This window comes from Rhinoraja longicauda, chromosome 1 (assembly GCF_053455715.1).
Source record: "Rhinoraja longicauda isolate Sanriku21f chromosome 1, sRhiLon1.1, whole genome shotgun sequence".
Classification (NCBI taxonomy): domain Eukaryota; kingdom Metazoa; phylum Chordata; class Chondrichthyes; order Rajiformes; family Arhynchobatidae; genus Rhinoraja; species Rhinoraja longicauda.
The window spans coordinates 95801276-95816001 of record NC_135953.1 but is presented as its reverse complement, the minus strand read 5'-3'; the positions used below and the strand labels follow the sequence as shown (position 1 = coordinate 95816001).

Here is a 14726-nt window from a genome sequence, read left to right as displayed (position 1 = left end):
TTCCTCAGCCCACTTGCTCAGCAGATCAAGAGCTTGCTGTAAATTGTGATGACCATCTTCGCTATCTACGATACCACCCACTTTAGTGTAATCTGCAAACTTACAACTTGCAAACAATGCCTTGAACATTGTCATTCCCAATCATCAATATAAACCACAAAAAGCCATGAGGTCAGCACTGATCTCTGAGTTACACCTCTCGTCACAGGCCTTCAGTCCGAAAAACCACCACCCTCTGCATCTCACCATTAACATGGTATCCAATTTACTAGCCCTCCCTGGATCCCATGTGTTCTAACCTTCCATGCATAGCATATCCATAGCAGCCTGCTATGCAGAACTTTAACAAAGGCCTTGCCGAAGTCAATGCAGTCATCTATTGCCTTGCCCTTGTCAACCTTTCTGGTCACCTCTTCAAAAAACTCAATCAAATTCATAAGACACAATCTCTCACGCACAAAACCATGCTAACTATCCATAATCAGCATCTGTCTATCCAAATGCATATATATCTTATTCCTTAACTGTCCCATGTTCGCTAGGCTCCACACCAAAAGTAGAGGAGAAATACTCATTGACGACCTTGCCCATCTTCAGCGACTCCACCCATGGATGACTGCTTTGGGTTCTAAGGGACCATACTCTATACTATACACGATCTGTGTATGGTATAGAGAATTATTTTACACTTCTCCCTACATTTTTTACTTTAAAAAATCATTGAAAGTAATATCTATCATTGTTTTTCTGTCGTCGTGTGCACTGTTTCCATTGCTTGGCCCATTGAACTCAGCAAGCAAAAAGTATAAGTTTTAAACCTGGTTCTCAGTGACATTTGAGCTGTTTGCATATGCAGGGTAGACTTTTTCAAATTCTAAGTAGTTTGCAAAAAAGTATATGGTAACTTAGACATCTCCGTGTTTAAATTGCGCACAAATCAACCCAACAGTTTTCTCATGGACAGACGTAGAGTCATCGAGGCAGAGTGTTATACAGCATGGAAACAGATCCTTCTAGCCACCTTGTCCATGCCGACCAAGTTTGCATACTGGTTTTGTCACATTTGCCTGCATTTGGCACATAACCTTCCTATCCATATATCTGTCCAAACGTCTTCTAAAAGTTGTAATTGTATCCACTTCAATAGCTTCCTCTGGCAGCTTATTCCAGATATGGTCTAGCCTCCGAGTCAAAACCTAGCTCATGAGGTCCCTCTTAAATCTCTCCCAACTCATCTTAAGCTAATGCCATCTAGTTGTGGAATCCTGTACCCTGGGAAAAATACTCTGACCGTTCACTTTATCCATGCTGAGTTTACAATTATATTGAAAAAAAATCCGAAATTATAGGAAATAATGTAGCAAGACTCTTAATTATTATTCCAGGCATCCCCTTTAATGACAGAGGGAAGTCAGCTTACCATGTCAATGATAGATGAATGACAACATTTAAAATTAGCCAGAATCACAAAATGCAATTCAATAGACAATAGACAATAGGTGCAGGAGGAGGCCATTCGGCCCTTCGAGCCAGCACCGCCATTCAATGTGATCATGGCTGATCATTCTCAATCAGTACCCCGTTCCTGCCTTCTCCCCATACCCCCTGACTCCGCTATCCTTAAGATCTCTATCTAGCTCTCTCTTGAATGCATTCAGAGAATTGGCAGACAATTCCACAGATTCACAACTCTCTGACTGGAATTTTTTTTTCTCATCTCCGTTCTAAATGGCCTACCCCTTATTCTTAAACTGTGGCCCCTTGTTCTGGAATCCCCCAACATTGGGAACATGTTTCCTGCCTCTAACGTGTCCAACCCCTTAATAATCTTATACGTTTCGATAAGATCCCCTCTTATCCTTCTAAATTCCAGTGCATACAAGCCTAGTCGCTCCAGTCTTTCAACATATTCCTACAGTACCACAAAAAATCTCAAATATCGTGGAGTAGAAAGAGAAAATGGTCTATAATTAGGGCAGCCATTTAAAATCAGTTGAGGTCTCAGGTTTACAGTTCTCCAGGAGAGACAGCAGAGACTAGAAAATAGAACAATTATTTAAAATACAAACCAGAACTTTAATATTCATATTCTGTGTTGTTATAAAAATTAAAGGATAAATATTTGCAGAGGTTCATAGGAAAATATTTAGATAATTATTTCATTTTATGATTCTTTAATTGACTCGTGTAAAGGAAATATCTTGAAGGCTTTTAAATTTCTTCACCCATCCCACCCAACCCGACCCCCAACCCCTCACTCACACCAAGAGGATTGGTTATTTTGTAAAGAAACTGATCTGGAGTTTTAATTGGAAGTTCTGTTTCTCCAGCACAATTTACTTAATACAGTGGAGAGTCATAGAGTGATATAGTGTGGAAACAGGCCCTTCGGCCCAACTCGCCCACACCGGCCAACAATGTCCCGCTGCACGTCCCACTTGCCTGTGCTTGGTCCATATCCCTCCAAACCAGTCCTATCCATGTACATGTCACCTATCTTACTGTTTCTTAAACGATGGGATAGTCCCAGCCTCAACTACCTTCTCTGGCAGCCATTCACCCACCACCCTTTGTGTGAAAAAGTTACCCCTCGGATTCCTATTAAATCTTTTCGCCTTCACCTTGAACCTATGTCCTCTGGTCCTCGATTCCCCTACTCTGGGCAAAAGACTATGCATCTACCCGATCTATTCCTCTCATGATTTTGTATACCTCTATAAGATCTCCCCTCATCCTCCTGCGCTCCATGCAATAGAGACCCAGCCTACTCAACCTCTCCCGATAGCTCACACCCTCTCGTCCTGGTAACATCCTCGTAAATCTTTTCTGAACCCTTTCAAGCTTGACAGTATATTTCCTATAACATGGTGCCCAGAACTGAACACAATATTCTAAATGCGGTCTCACCAACATCTTATACAACTGCAACATGACCTCCCAACTTCGATACTCAATACTCTGACTGATGAAGGCCAGTGCCAAAACCCTTTTTGACCACCTTATCTACCTGCGACTCGACCTTCAAGGAACCATGCACATGTACTCCTAGATTCCTCTGCTCTACAACACTACCCAGAGTCCTACCATTTACTGTGTAGGCCCTGCCCTTGTTTGACATCCAAAAATGCCACACCTCACACTTCTCTGTATTGAATTCCATCAACCATTCCTCCGCCCACCTGGCCAATCGATCCAGATTCTGCTGCAATCGTTTACAACCATCTTCACTATCTGCAAAATCACTAACTTTTGTATCATCAGCAAACTTGCTAATCTTGCCGTATGTTCTCTTCCAAACCATTGATGTAAATGACAAACAGTAACGGGCCCAGCACCGAACCCTAAGGCACACCACTAGTCACAGCCATCCAGTCTGAGAAGCAACCTTCCACCATTACCCTCTGCTTCCTTCCATGAAGCCAATTTTTAATCCATTCAGCTATCTCTCCTTGGATCCCATGCGATCTAACCTTCCAGAGCAGCCTGCCATGCGGAACCTTGTCGAATGCCTTACTGAAGTCCATGTGCACAACAGCTCTGCCCTCATCAACCTGACATAACCCTGATTGGACTGATCCAGGATGGGGAGGAATTTGCCTACAGACAGGAAGTGACACAGCTGGCATCCTGGTTCTTTCGTAACAGCCTGGAGCTTAATGCTCTTAAGACTGTGGAACTGATTGCAGACTTTAGGAGAGCCCCCCTCCCCTCCCCCCACTCACCATCAACAACACCACAGTCACATCTGTGGAGTCATTTAAGCTCCTTGGAACCATCATCTCCAAGGACCTTAAATGGGAGGCCACCATCGACTCCACAGTCAAAAAGGCCCAACAGAGGATGTACTTCCTGTGGCAGCTGAGGAAACACAATCTGCCACAGGCAACGATGGTCTAATTCTATACTGCTATCATTGAGTCCGTCCTCACCTTCTCCATCATGGTCTGGTTTGGCTCAGCCACCAAGCACGACATTCGGAGGCTGCTGAGAAGGTTTTTGGCTGCAACCTTCCCCCCATTGATGAACCATACACTGCAAGGGCCAGGAAGCGAGCGGGCAAGATCATCTCCGACCCCTCTCACCCTGGCCACAAACTCTTTGAAGCATTTCCCTCTGCGAGTCGTAGCTATACTCAAAAATCCAAAAGTCTGTAGTCTCTTTTTGCTCTGGTTTATTTCACTCACATGTTTAAACTGTAATGTTGTATTCTTAATGTTTTATGCTTTAGTCTTAATTGTTTACTTTATGTTCATGTTGTTACTTGCGAGCGGAGCACCAAGGCACATTCCTTGTATGTGTACATATTTGGCCAATAAACGTATTAATTAATTAATTAATTGATTAATTAATTAATTCATTCATTTTTGGTCACGTCTTCAAAAAAATCAATCAGATTTGTGAGACACGACCTCCCACGTACAAAACCATGCTGACTATCCCTAATCAGCCCTTGCCCATCCAAATGCCTGTATATCCTATCCCTCAGAATACTCTCCAGTAACTTACCAACTACAGATGTTTAGCTCACCGGCCTATAGTTCCCAGCATTTTCCCTGCAGCCCTTCTGCAGAGATGGAGGGTTTTCAACTACATGTTTCATGGAATGCAGACCAGCAATTTATTAGTGCTGGTTTCTTCTACTTGTCTGTTTGCAGGCTATTGAGAAGTCTATAAAATATTATTAAATTTACTATTACAATATTTTAAAAATAATGTAAACATGAAAGGATAGTTAATCAACTATTAAAACTGTCCATTCTACATCAATAATCTACTAAGTGGTTCGGTGTAGTCATTTAAATCATGTCCATTAACCAAGTTTATATGGATTGAATGTTATGAGTTTTTTTGTGAAAAGCCTGTGTTATTACAACAGCACTGGTTTCTAACTCGAGAGCTATCAAAGAGTATATTTTAATGCCAGGAAAACAAGCATTCTGAAATGCCACCCAATTATTTCAACTCAGAGAAGATTTTACTTTCAGTGATTTGCAGATGGATGAATTCACAATTAACAAATTCATTTTTTGAAAAGTAGGGTAATTTGCATTTAAGGTTCAATTGCACAGCAGAAACTTCCCTATTTGGAATTCATAGAGTTTTGTTAATTTGCAGGCCGATGATATGCCCGATTTCCTACCGGAGTCGGTCACAGAAGAACAATATACGGATGAGCATGGAAATACTATTGTGAAAAAGGTAATGCAATGAGTAACTTTCATGGAGCATTTCAATGTTTCCATTTGGCCACAGACTTCAACATGACATATTCATTATTCATTATAACTTATTACATTGCTGAAGATAACAGAGGTACAATAAACCAAACTGAAATAAAAGCAGAAAAAGGCTGGAGATACTCAGGAAATCAGGCTGCATCTTCTAGTGAGAATTACTGTTGTTTGCTGGTCAATTGCATCATCAGAACTGGGAATGTAAGAAACAATTAATTGTATGCTTGGAAGTGGTTTATTAAATTTTTCTGTTCTCATTTTTTTCCTTAAGGTTACCAGGAAGATTATTAGACGCATAGTTTCACCTGACGGCACTGAAAAAGAGGAAGTAATAATGCAAGGAGCAGAGCAAGAACCAATTAGAATTGAAAATGGTGATAGATATTCGAAAGTTTCAAAGCGGACTGTACTAAAAAGTGACAGTGAGCTGACAGAGGTCAGTTTTTCACACTGTTCCTACTTTCTTAAATGAATTATTTTTCCTTTAAAAAAAATGCAATTACAGCGTTAGTAAATGTGACATTTGTATTTCTTTTGATGTCAGTGATTAATCCAAGTCTTATGTTGCTTGTCTATACCTGAGAATATCAACATTTGACATTTGGACAGATAATCGCAAAGCAAAGATTTAGAGGAATGTTGGCCCAATGCATGCAAATGGAACTAGCCCAAAATACCAACTTGGTCAGCATGGGCAATTTGGGCAGAGGGGCCTGTTATAGCTCTAGGACTTTATGACTCTCGTGACTCTATTTATCTCACAAAATATATGGACCAGCTATATGCTAACAACTGCCTTGTATGAAATCAAAGCCATTCCTAAAACACAGAAGTATTTAACCCAGAATCCTAAAATACTAAAAACAAAAATGCTTGGAAAATACAAGGTGAGATTGTCAGCACATAAAAAGTGAAAACAAAACTGGGTCAATTTCTCAAATCAAGATTCAACAGTGAAGAAAGAAATATTAGTGCGTTTATTTCTTGTGTAGGATTGACTGAAATAAAGTGCAGAACTTGATCAGCCAAAGCAGCAGTATGAAAGCTATGGTTGTTGTGGTGAGAGAAAACCAATCAGCTGTTTTTTCCCCACTGTTCACTACATGATATATCTTATAAGAAGTACAGAGCATTGATTCAGACATGGTTGATTTGGTTGTTTTTTTCTGCTGCAGTGTCTCAACCCACTGCCTTGGATGAGGCCTTCCTTTCTTCACCCACAATGTACCAGCTGGTTTGTAATAAGATTCAACTGAAAGCGCTCAATTCCAAATCTTAGTTTTCTGCTCTTCTCATACATGATGCCATAAAGTCATACAGCACAGAAAGGTGCACAGAAAATGGGCCACTGTGTCAATGCCAATCTTTTTGCCCATTTACATTAATCATATTTACCTGCATTAGAAACATGTCCTTCTATGCCTGGCCTACATATGTGTAAATGCCTCTTAAATATAATACGTGTATATAAGGTATCACAAAATGCTGGAGGAACTCAGCAGGTCAGGCAGCATCTAGGAGAGAAGGAATGGGTGACGTTTCAGGACTGAAGAAGGGTCTCGACCTGAAACGTCACCCATTCCTTCTCTCCTAGATGCTGCCTGACCTGCTGAGTTACTCCAGCATTTTGTGATACCCTCGATTTGTACCAGCATCTGCAGTTATTTTCCTACATTAGTGTATATAATATCACTACCTCTTCTGGCAGTGCATCCCGGATATCAACCAGCATGTGTAATACAAACTACCCCTGAGATTCTGGAAAAACAAGTCCAGCCTCTTAAAGTGAGAGTGAAAAGATTTAATGGGAAGCTGGGGGACAACTTTTTTACACAGAGGGTAGTGGGTATGTGGAATGAGCTGCTGGAGGAGGTAGTTGAGGCAGAAACTAACATAATTTAAAAGACATTTGGACATGGATAGGAAAGGTTTAGAAGGATATGGGCCAAATGCAGGCATGTAGGACCAGTGTAGATTGGCACCTTGGTCGGCATGGGTAAACCGGGGCGAAGGGCCTATTTCTGTGTTGTGTGAGTCTATTACTCTGTGATTCGATCAAGCAACATCTAAGTGAATCATCTCTGCACCATCAAATCCTGCCTATTGTGTGTTGACCAGAACTGTGCACAATACTCCAAGCGCAACCTATATTGTTTTCTATATCCTCTGGAGATGTTTCTCAAATTGGGAAAGAATCAAAATAAATGCTTTAGCCTAGGCTTCAAAGGAACATATGTAGCGGCCTGGCGGAGGCCAGAGAAAAGGCAAGACGCCAGGCAGTTTTCAGTAAGTTCTTTTATTAGGCTGTGAGCTCCTGCCCACAGCGTAGTCCACCTAGGGATGAGCCACGTCTCCCCTTGGTCTCGCTTTTAACCCCTTACGCCTGTCCGTCACGTAACGAGGGGGCTGACCCAAGGAGTGGCCTGATCCGCCACAGGACCCCCCCCCCCCAAGAACCGGAGGAACAAAACGGACAGGAGGGCGCACGAGGCGACCAGCCCGGGTGCGCACCATGACCGGCGCAGGGACCGGCGACTGACCGACAGGTGGAGGGGTCGTAGCAGACACTGGAGGGGGTAGCGTGGACGGGGGGGCGACCGCGCGGGTGGGGCTGCGCAACCAGCACCGGCCGATCAATGTCCACGTGTGCCGGCTTCAGCCGTGCGACCGAAACAGTCTCTCTGCGACCCCCCATGTCCAGAACGAATGTGGCCGAGCCGTGTTGCAGGACCCGGAAGGGGCCCTCGTACGGCCGCTGGAGAAGTGATCGGTGTGCGTCCCTGCGCAGGAACACAAACTGGCAGTCCTCCAGAGCGGCAGGGACGTGTGGCTGGAAGGTCCCATGACGTGACATGGGCACAGGTGCCAGCCTGCCCACCGTCTGCCGCAGACGTTGCAGGGCGTCAGAAGGCTGCTCCACTCGACCCTGCGCCGGTGGGATGAACTCCCCGGGAACCGTCAAGGGGGCCCCGTACACCAACTCGGTGGAGGAGGAGGCCAAGTCCTCCTTGGGTGCGGTGCGGATCCCCAGCAAAACCCACGGCAGGGCGTCCACCCAGTCTGGGCCCGTGAGCCGAGCCTTCAGGGCAGCCTTCAGCTGGCGGTGAAAGCGTTCCACCAACCCGTTCGACTGTGGATGGTACGCCGTAGTGTGGTGTAGGCGGACACCCAAGAGTCTTGCCATGGCCGACCACAGTTCCGAAGGGAACTGTGGCCCCCGGTCGGATGTAATGTCCAGTGGCACCCCGAACCGGGCGATCCAGTGCGCCGCCAAGGCCCGCGCGCAGGTGGCCGCCGAGGTGTCCGCCAGCGGAATGGCCTCCGGCCACCGCGTGAAGCGATCAACCACAGTGAAGAGGTGGGTCATGCCCCGGGACGGCGGCAGCGGCCCCACGATGTCCACATGAATGTGGTCGAAGCGCTGCCGAGGGACACAAAACTCCTGCAGAGGCGCATGCACGTGTCGCTGGATTTTTGAAGTTTGGCACGGGATGCAGGTGCGTGCCCAGTGTGCGACCTGCTTACGCAGCCCGTGCCACATGAAACGGGAGGATACAAGGGCCACCGTCGCCCGAATGGAGGGGTGAGACAGCCCGTGGAGCACCTCGAATACCCTGCGACGCCAGACGACAGGGACGATGGGCCGCGGCAGGCCAGTGGAGGTGTCGCACAACAGTGTTGTATCCCCGGGGCCACAGACAATGTCCTCCAGCTGCAGGCCGGACACGGCTGTACGATAGGTGGCCATCTCCTCGTCCCCCAGCTGTGCGGCTGCTAGGGCGGAATAGTCGATCCCCCCGGCCATTTGTAGGACGGCGTGGATCGCGGGTCTAGACAGGGCGTCGGCCACCCTGTTGTTTTTTCCCTCCACGAACCGAATTGAGGTGGTGTACTCCGACGTTGGGGGAGACCGGCCTCAGCGTGCTGGAGTGCACCAGGCGCTGCCGCCTGACATCCACGAGCATGGAATGCGCCCGCAGGAAGTCGGCGCCCAGCAGCGGCTGGGAAACATCGGCAATGATGAACCGCCACGTGAACCAGCTGTCGCCGAAGTTAAGGGCGAGCTGGCAGACCCCGTAAGTATTGATGGGGCTACCGTTCGCCGCAGTGAGGAGGGGGCCGCGTTTGCCCGTATGGATATCGGCGGTGGAAGGAGGTAGGACGCTCACCTCTGCTCCAGTGTCGACGAGGAACCGACCCCCGGTGCGGCGATCTCGAGCGAACACGCGATGGATCTGGCCGGCCGCCGAAGGAATCACTGACGGCCGGCCCTTGCGTTTCCCGGAAAGGCACAGGGTAGGCGAAATTGCTTGTCGTTTGGTCCCCAACGACGGTGATAATAGCACCAGCCCCCTCTGCTGGTGTCCGGTGGTGGTGCAGACTGGGATGCCCACCAGCGACCTCCGGTGGCCTCCAGCGGTATTGGGGGTGGTGCTGCTTGGGCCGACCACCAGCGACCTCTGGTGGCGTCTGGCTGAACTGTCGGCGGGCCGTGTGAGAAGGGCGTGCTGGCACCGGGGTGCCCGATGGCGGCCGGATTTCGCCGCGGGGGTCGCCCTGAAACGGGGTCGACGGCGGCCCCAGCTTGCTGTTGGCCTTCTGACGCCGCGGAAAAGACGGCTAGGGCTTCCAGGTCCTCCCGACGGGACATCCATATTTGATCAGCGCGCTCGCCCAGCCCCTGCGTGTCGGTGAAGGGGTCCCCAGCGAGCTGAGAACGGAGGTTGACTGGGAGCTGGCGAAGGTAGGCCTGCTTAAATAAGAAACAGGGCGGGTGGTTGCCCATAAGGGCGAGCATGTCCTCCAGAAGGGCCGACGGCCGTCGGTCCCCGAGCCCCCCCTGGCTCATAACTCGAGTTGTCCTCTCGGCGTCGCTGAGGCCGAACCTCCTGATAAGGAGTTCTTTAAGGCCCTTATATTTGTCATCCGCGGGGGGGTCATTTAGGTAAGGCTTTATTCGCCTTGCTGTCTCCTGGTCCAGGGCGCCGACGACATAAAAATACTTCGTTAAGTCGACGGTTACCCCTCGCACAGCAAACTGTGCCTCTGCCTGCTGGAACCAGACCTCAGGCTCTTCGGTCCACAGGGTCGGGAGTTTGAGGGAGACGGCATCGAGGTCGGCAGGACCGGGTTGCACATTATCGTGCGACATCACTACGCTTGATGTATGTCGAGGTCACCAATGTAGCGGCCTGGCGGAGGCCAGAGAAAAGGCAAGACGCCAGGCAGTTTTCAGTAAGTTCTTTTATTAGGCTGTGAGCTCCTGCCCACAGCGTAGTCCACCTAGGGATGAGCCACGCCTCCCCCTGGTCTCGCTTTTAACCCCTTGCGCCTGTCCGTCACGTAACGAGGGGGCTGACCCAAGGAGTGGCCTGATCCGCCACACATAGTTAATAAACAATGAATCCACAAGATGATACATTTGACTTCCACAGTTTAGAAATCTGACCAGGCACATTGGTTCTGAAACTGTAAGTAGCAAGAGGTTGTAACTGCACCTGTCTTTATTTTCTGAATCATTGCACTTCACTAATTTGTCACAAGGAAAGATTTACAGGAAGAAGACATTCCACACCTTTGCACATCATGTTTTCCAAAGACAATGAGTATTGGCCTTCTTTGTGCCAATCCTTTGCCACGCTCAGGTGCAGACCCATCTCACCCACTCATCTGGGTCCCAGGTCAGGCATCCACAATTTTTGACTTGTCCAATGTCACAATGATTTTGGTCCCCTTCAAAAAGAGTATTTGCAATTTAATTTTAGGTTTCCGTGTTTCCAGATTACCCACTTTGCCACCACATCAATGTTTATTTATTTACTACAACGCAGAAGATTGTAATTCATCCTAGCAGGTCTTTGCCACTGCCAAGCAGACTTATCGCATCAGTCTATATCCTGCCCCTGAGTCCCATTGAAAACAGGGAAATATTTTCTGCTTTACCAATTGTTGTTCCATACAAACCCAGCATTTTTTTTTAATGATTGAAGATCCATTTGTCTTTTATATAAATATTTCTGGATGTTATTTTGTTTACGGATGTACAGAATAATTGAGACCACAAAATCACTTTTGTGTCCACACAGATGACATTTGCAGAACCACAAGCAGCGTCTGGATCTGATTTCCAGTCAGAACACGTTGAGGGTCGGAGAGTCAGCCGGGTCATCAAGACAACAGTGGTCCATGGAGATAGAATGGAGAAACACCTTGGAGACCCCCAGCTGGCCTCCGACCTTCCCTCAGCCAAAGATGATTTTAACATGGTATGATATTTTCAAACCCTCAATGAAGCTTTTTTATTTCAAATAGAATCTCAGAGTAGTAATTTATCTCTATTGTACAAATTAGAGGTACAGTACAGTAATGAATGCACAAAATAAGGGTGCTTGGTTAGAAAATTAATTCACGAGCCGAAAGCAGAACACAAGAATAAATTGATCTTCTAATATTATTAAAGGATATTAGATAGTCATGGGGAGGTACGTTTATTACGGGTAGCTGGAAACGCAATTGAAGTTACGAACAGATTTGCTATAATCTTATTAAATGTTTGAGCAAGCATGTGAATCCAAGCAGCCTTACCCTACTCCTAACTGGCACGTTTCAATCGAATATCTTCAGACCAGTAATTTGTTATGATTGGAGTGCATCCAGATTTTGCACTGGGAACTCAGCTTCTATGTCAAATTAAACGACAAAGTTTCCTGGCAATATATAGCAAATGGGAAAATAAACTTTGAGGTGAACCTAGTTCCCAGTGCATTACCCATGGGTAACTGAAGTAATCTTCAATATTACTCCACATCTTTGCCCAGTTTGTAGTTTTTTTGATCCTCCTAATACACCCTGCTCCCTCTCATCCCAACCCTTCAAGATTCATCTGCACAACTTCCCCAAGCTCCTCAATTCCTGATGGATCCCTAATATTCTGGCGATACCATCCCTCCATTACTCTGTCAGTAGCCTTACTCCCTACCCCGCAAGATCGAGTGCCTTTGTATGGGAATTTTCGCCATTTCCTCAGCCCATGGCCACTTGCCTGATAGTCACCTCCAAACCTTTGCCTCAGTACTCAACCCTCACTGGCAAGTCCCTGCCCCCAAATAACAGAGCATTCCACACATTCTCCTTGTATCCTTTCCTCAAACAACTGTGCTCCTTGGTTCTTGACTCACTTGTTAATGCAATATTTCTCTCTATCAATCTAAGCCGATCAGAATTTTTGTACACTTCGACCTAATCTCAATATCTTTTATCCTAATATCCCTCATCCCTGAAACCATTCTAGTAAGTCTTTCCTGTACCTCTCCAGGATCTTCACACCCTTGCAAAAGCCCAGTGGCCACAATTGAGTATAATAAATTAATCGTAGCTTTTACGGCTATAACACAATGCTTTTGTATTCCATGCTAATGTTAAAAAAACTCCAGGAGCATGTATTTTACTAAGCGCTCTTTAAACACACACTCTGCCACACAATAACATGCACAGGTACATACAGGTCCCCCTGTTCCTGAATTCCATTTAGAAATGTGAGATTTTGTTTTTTAGTCTAGAGATTCAGCATGGAAACGAGCACTTCGGCTCACCGAGTCTGCTGACCAATGATCACCCGTTCATTAGTTCTATATTATTCCAGTTTCGCATCCTACACACAATGGGGCAATTTACAGAAGTCAATTAACCTACAAACCTGCATGTCTTTCAAATGTGGGAGGAAACCGGAGCACCCAGAGAAAGCCCATGCTGTCACAGAGAGAACGTACAAACTCCGTACCATAGTTGGGATTGAACCTGGGTCTCTGGTGTTGTAAGGCAGCAACTCTATCACTGCGCAACTCTGCTGCCCGTTGTCTATGGTCTATTACCCATGTTGTCTATTGCCTCTACAAATTCTTTCTGCTGAAGGGTATCACACTTTTCAGTTGAGCTCAAGTGTATGCCAGTAGGAATTTAGGGGATTGAGGAGCATTCTTAAGAAGGAAATCAGGAGGGGCAAAAGGAGATCACTCTGGCAAATTATATTTGGGAGAATCCAAAGCGGTTTTATACATACATTAAGCAGGGCCCTGGTGAGGCCACACCTGGAGTATTGTGTGCAGTTTTGGTCTTCTAATTTGAGGAAGGACATTTTTGCTTTTGAGGGAGTGCAGCGTAGGTTCACCAGGTTAATTCCCAGTATGGCGGGACTGACATATGATGAAAGAATGGATTCACTGGAATTTAGATGAGAGGGGATCTTATAGAAACATATACAATTATTAAGGGATTGAACAAGCTAGATGCAGGAAACATGTTCCCGATGTTGGGGGAGTTGTGAATTTGTGGAATTCTCTGCCTCAGAAGGCAGTGGAGGCTGATTCACTGGATGCATTCAAAAGAGAGTTAGAGCTGTTAGGGCTAGTGGAATCAAAGGATATGGGAAGAAGGCAGGAACAGGGTACTGATTGTGGATGATCAGCCATGATCACATTGAATGGCAGTGCTGGCTCGAAGGGCCGAATGGCCTATTCCTGTACCTATTTTCTATGTTTCTATGATATGGGGAGAAAGCAGGAACGGGGTACTGAATTTGGATGATCAGCCATGATCATTTTGAATGGCAATGCTGGCTCAAAGGTCTTTCATTTCACTGCACATCGTGTATGTGTATGTGACAAATAAATTCGACTTGACTTGAGTGGCCTACTCCTGCACCTATTTTTTATGTTTCTATGTGAATAGAAAGAGAGTAACTGGAGAGAAAATAGGGAGAATAGCAAAACATGAGTGCCCCTTAACACAAATCAGATTTTGATATTGACTTCCTTCAAAATAAAATCAGTGTACTGGCAACTGGTAATTGGATTTGTAAAAAATAGCTGGAAAATCCCAGTAACCGATTAAAAATAAAATGGGCTTTATTGGATTGTCAAAGCATAAGAATATAGATCAGCTACAAAAAAAAAAAGATTAGCTACAGAGAAATGGCAGATGAGGTTTAATCTGAGCAAGTGCAAGGTGTTGCACATTGAGAGGTCAAATGTGAGGGGGAAATACACAGTTTATGGTATGACCCTCAATGTCATTGATGTACAAAGGGGTCTTGCGGTGTAAGTCCTTAGTTTGCTGAATGTAGCAACACAAGTGGATGGTTAAAAAGGCACACAGCATGCTTGCCTTCATTGGTCAGGGGGTTGAGTATAAGACAAGATGTAATGATGCACGTTTATACGATTTTGTTTGGGCCACATTTTGAATATTGCGTACAGTTCTGGTTGCTCCACTACAGGCAGGATGTGGAGACTTTGGATAGGGTGCAGAGGAAGTTTACCACAAATTTGCCTCGATTAGGGGGTATTAGCTACAGGGAATGTTTGGACTAACGTGGACTGTTTTCTCTGGAATGCCGGAGTTTGCAGGGAGACCTGAGAGAAGTATATAGAATTAAGAGAGACGTAGATAGGGTAGACAGTCAGAACCATTTTCGCAGGATGTAAAAATAAAATA

General features: G+C 45.9%; 1 protein-coding gene across 35 annotated transcripts in view; it reads left to right on the top strand.

Moving 5' to 3' along the window:
- LOC144595313 (ankyrin-2-like) overlaps nt 1-14726 on the top strand; it is a 447988-nt gene that overhangs the window by 422692 nt on the left and 10570 nt on the right. For all 35 annotated transcript variants that reach the window (XM_078402942.1, XM_078402778.1, XM_078402935.1 and 32 more), the window contains 3 exons: nt 5116-5199; nt 5506-5670; nt 11321-11500. In XM_078402942.1, the coding sequence (XP_078259068.1) occupies nt 5116-5199; nt 5506-5670; nt 11321-11500 (429 nt within the window). The remainder of the gene's footprint in view (nt 1-5115; nt 5200-5505; nt 5671-11320; nt 11501-14726) is intronic.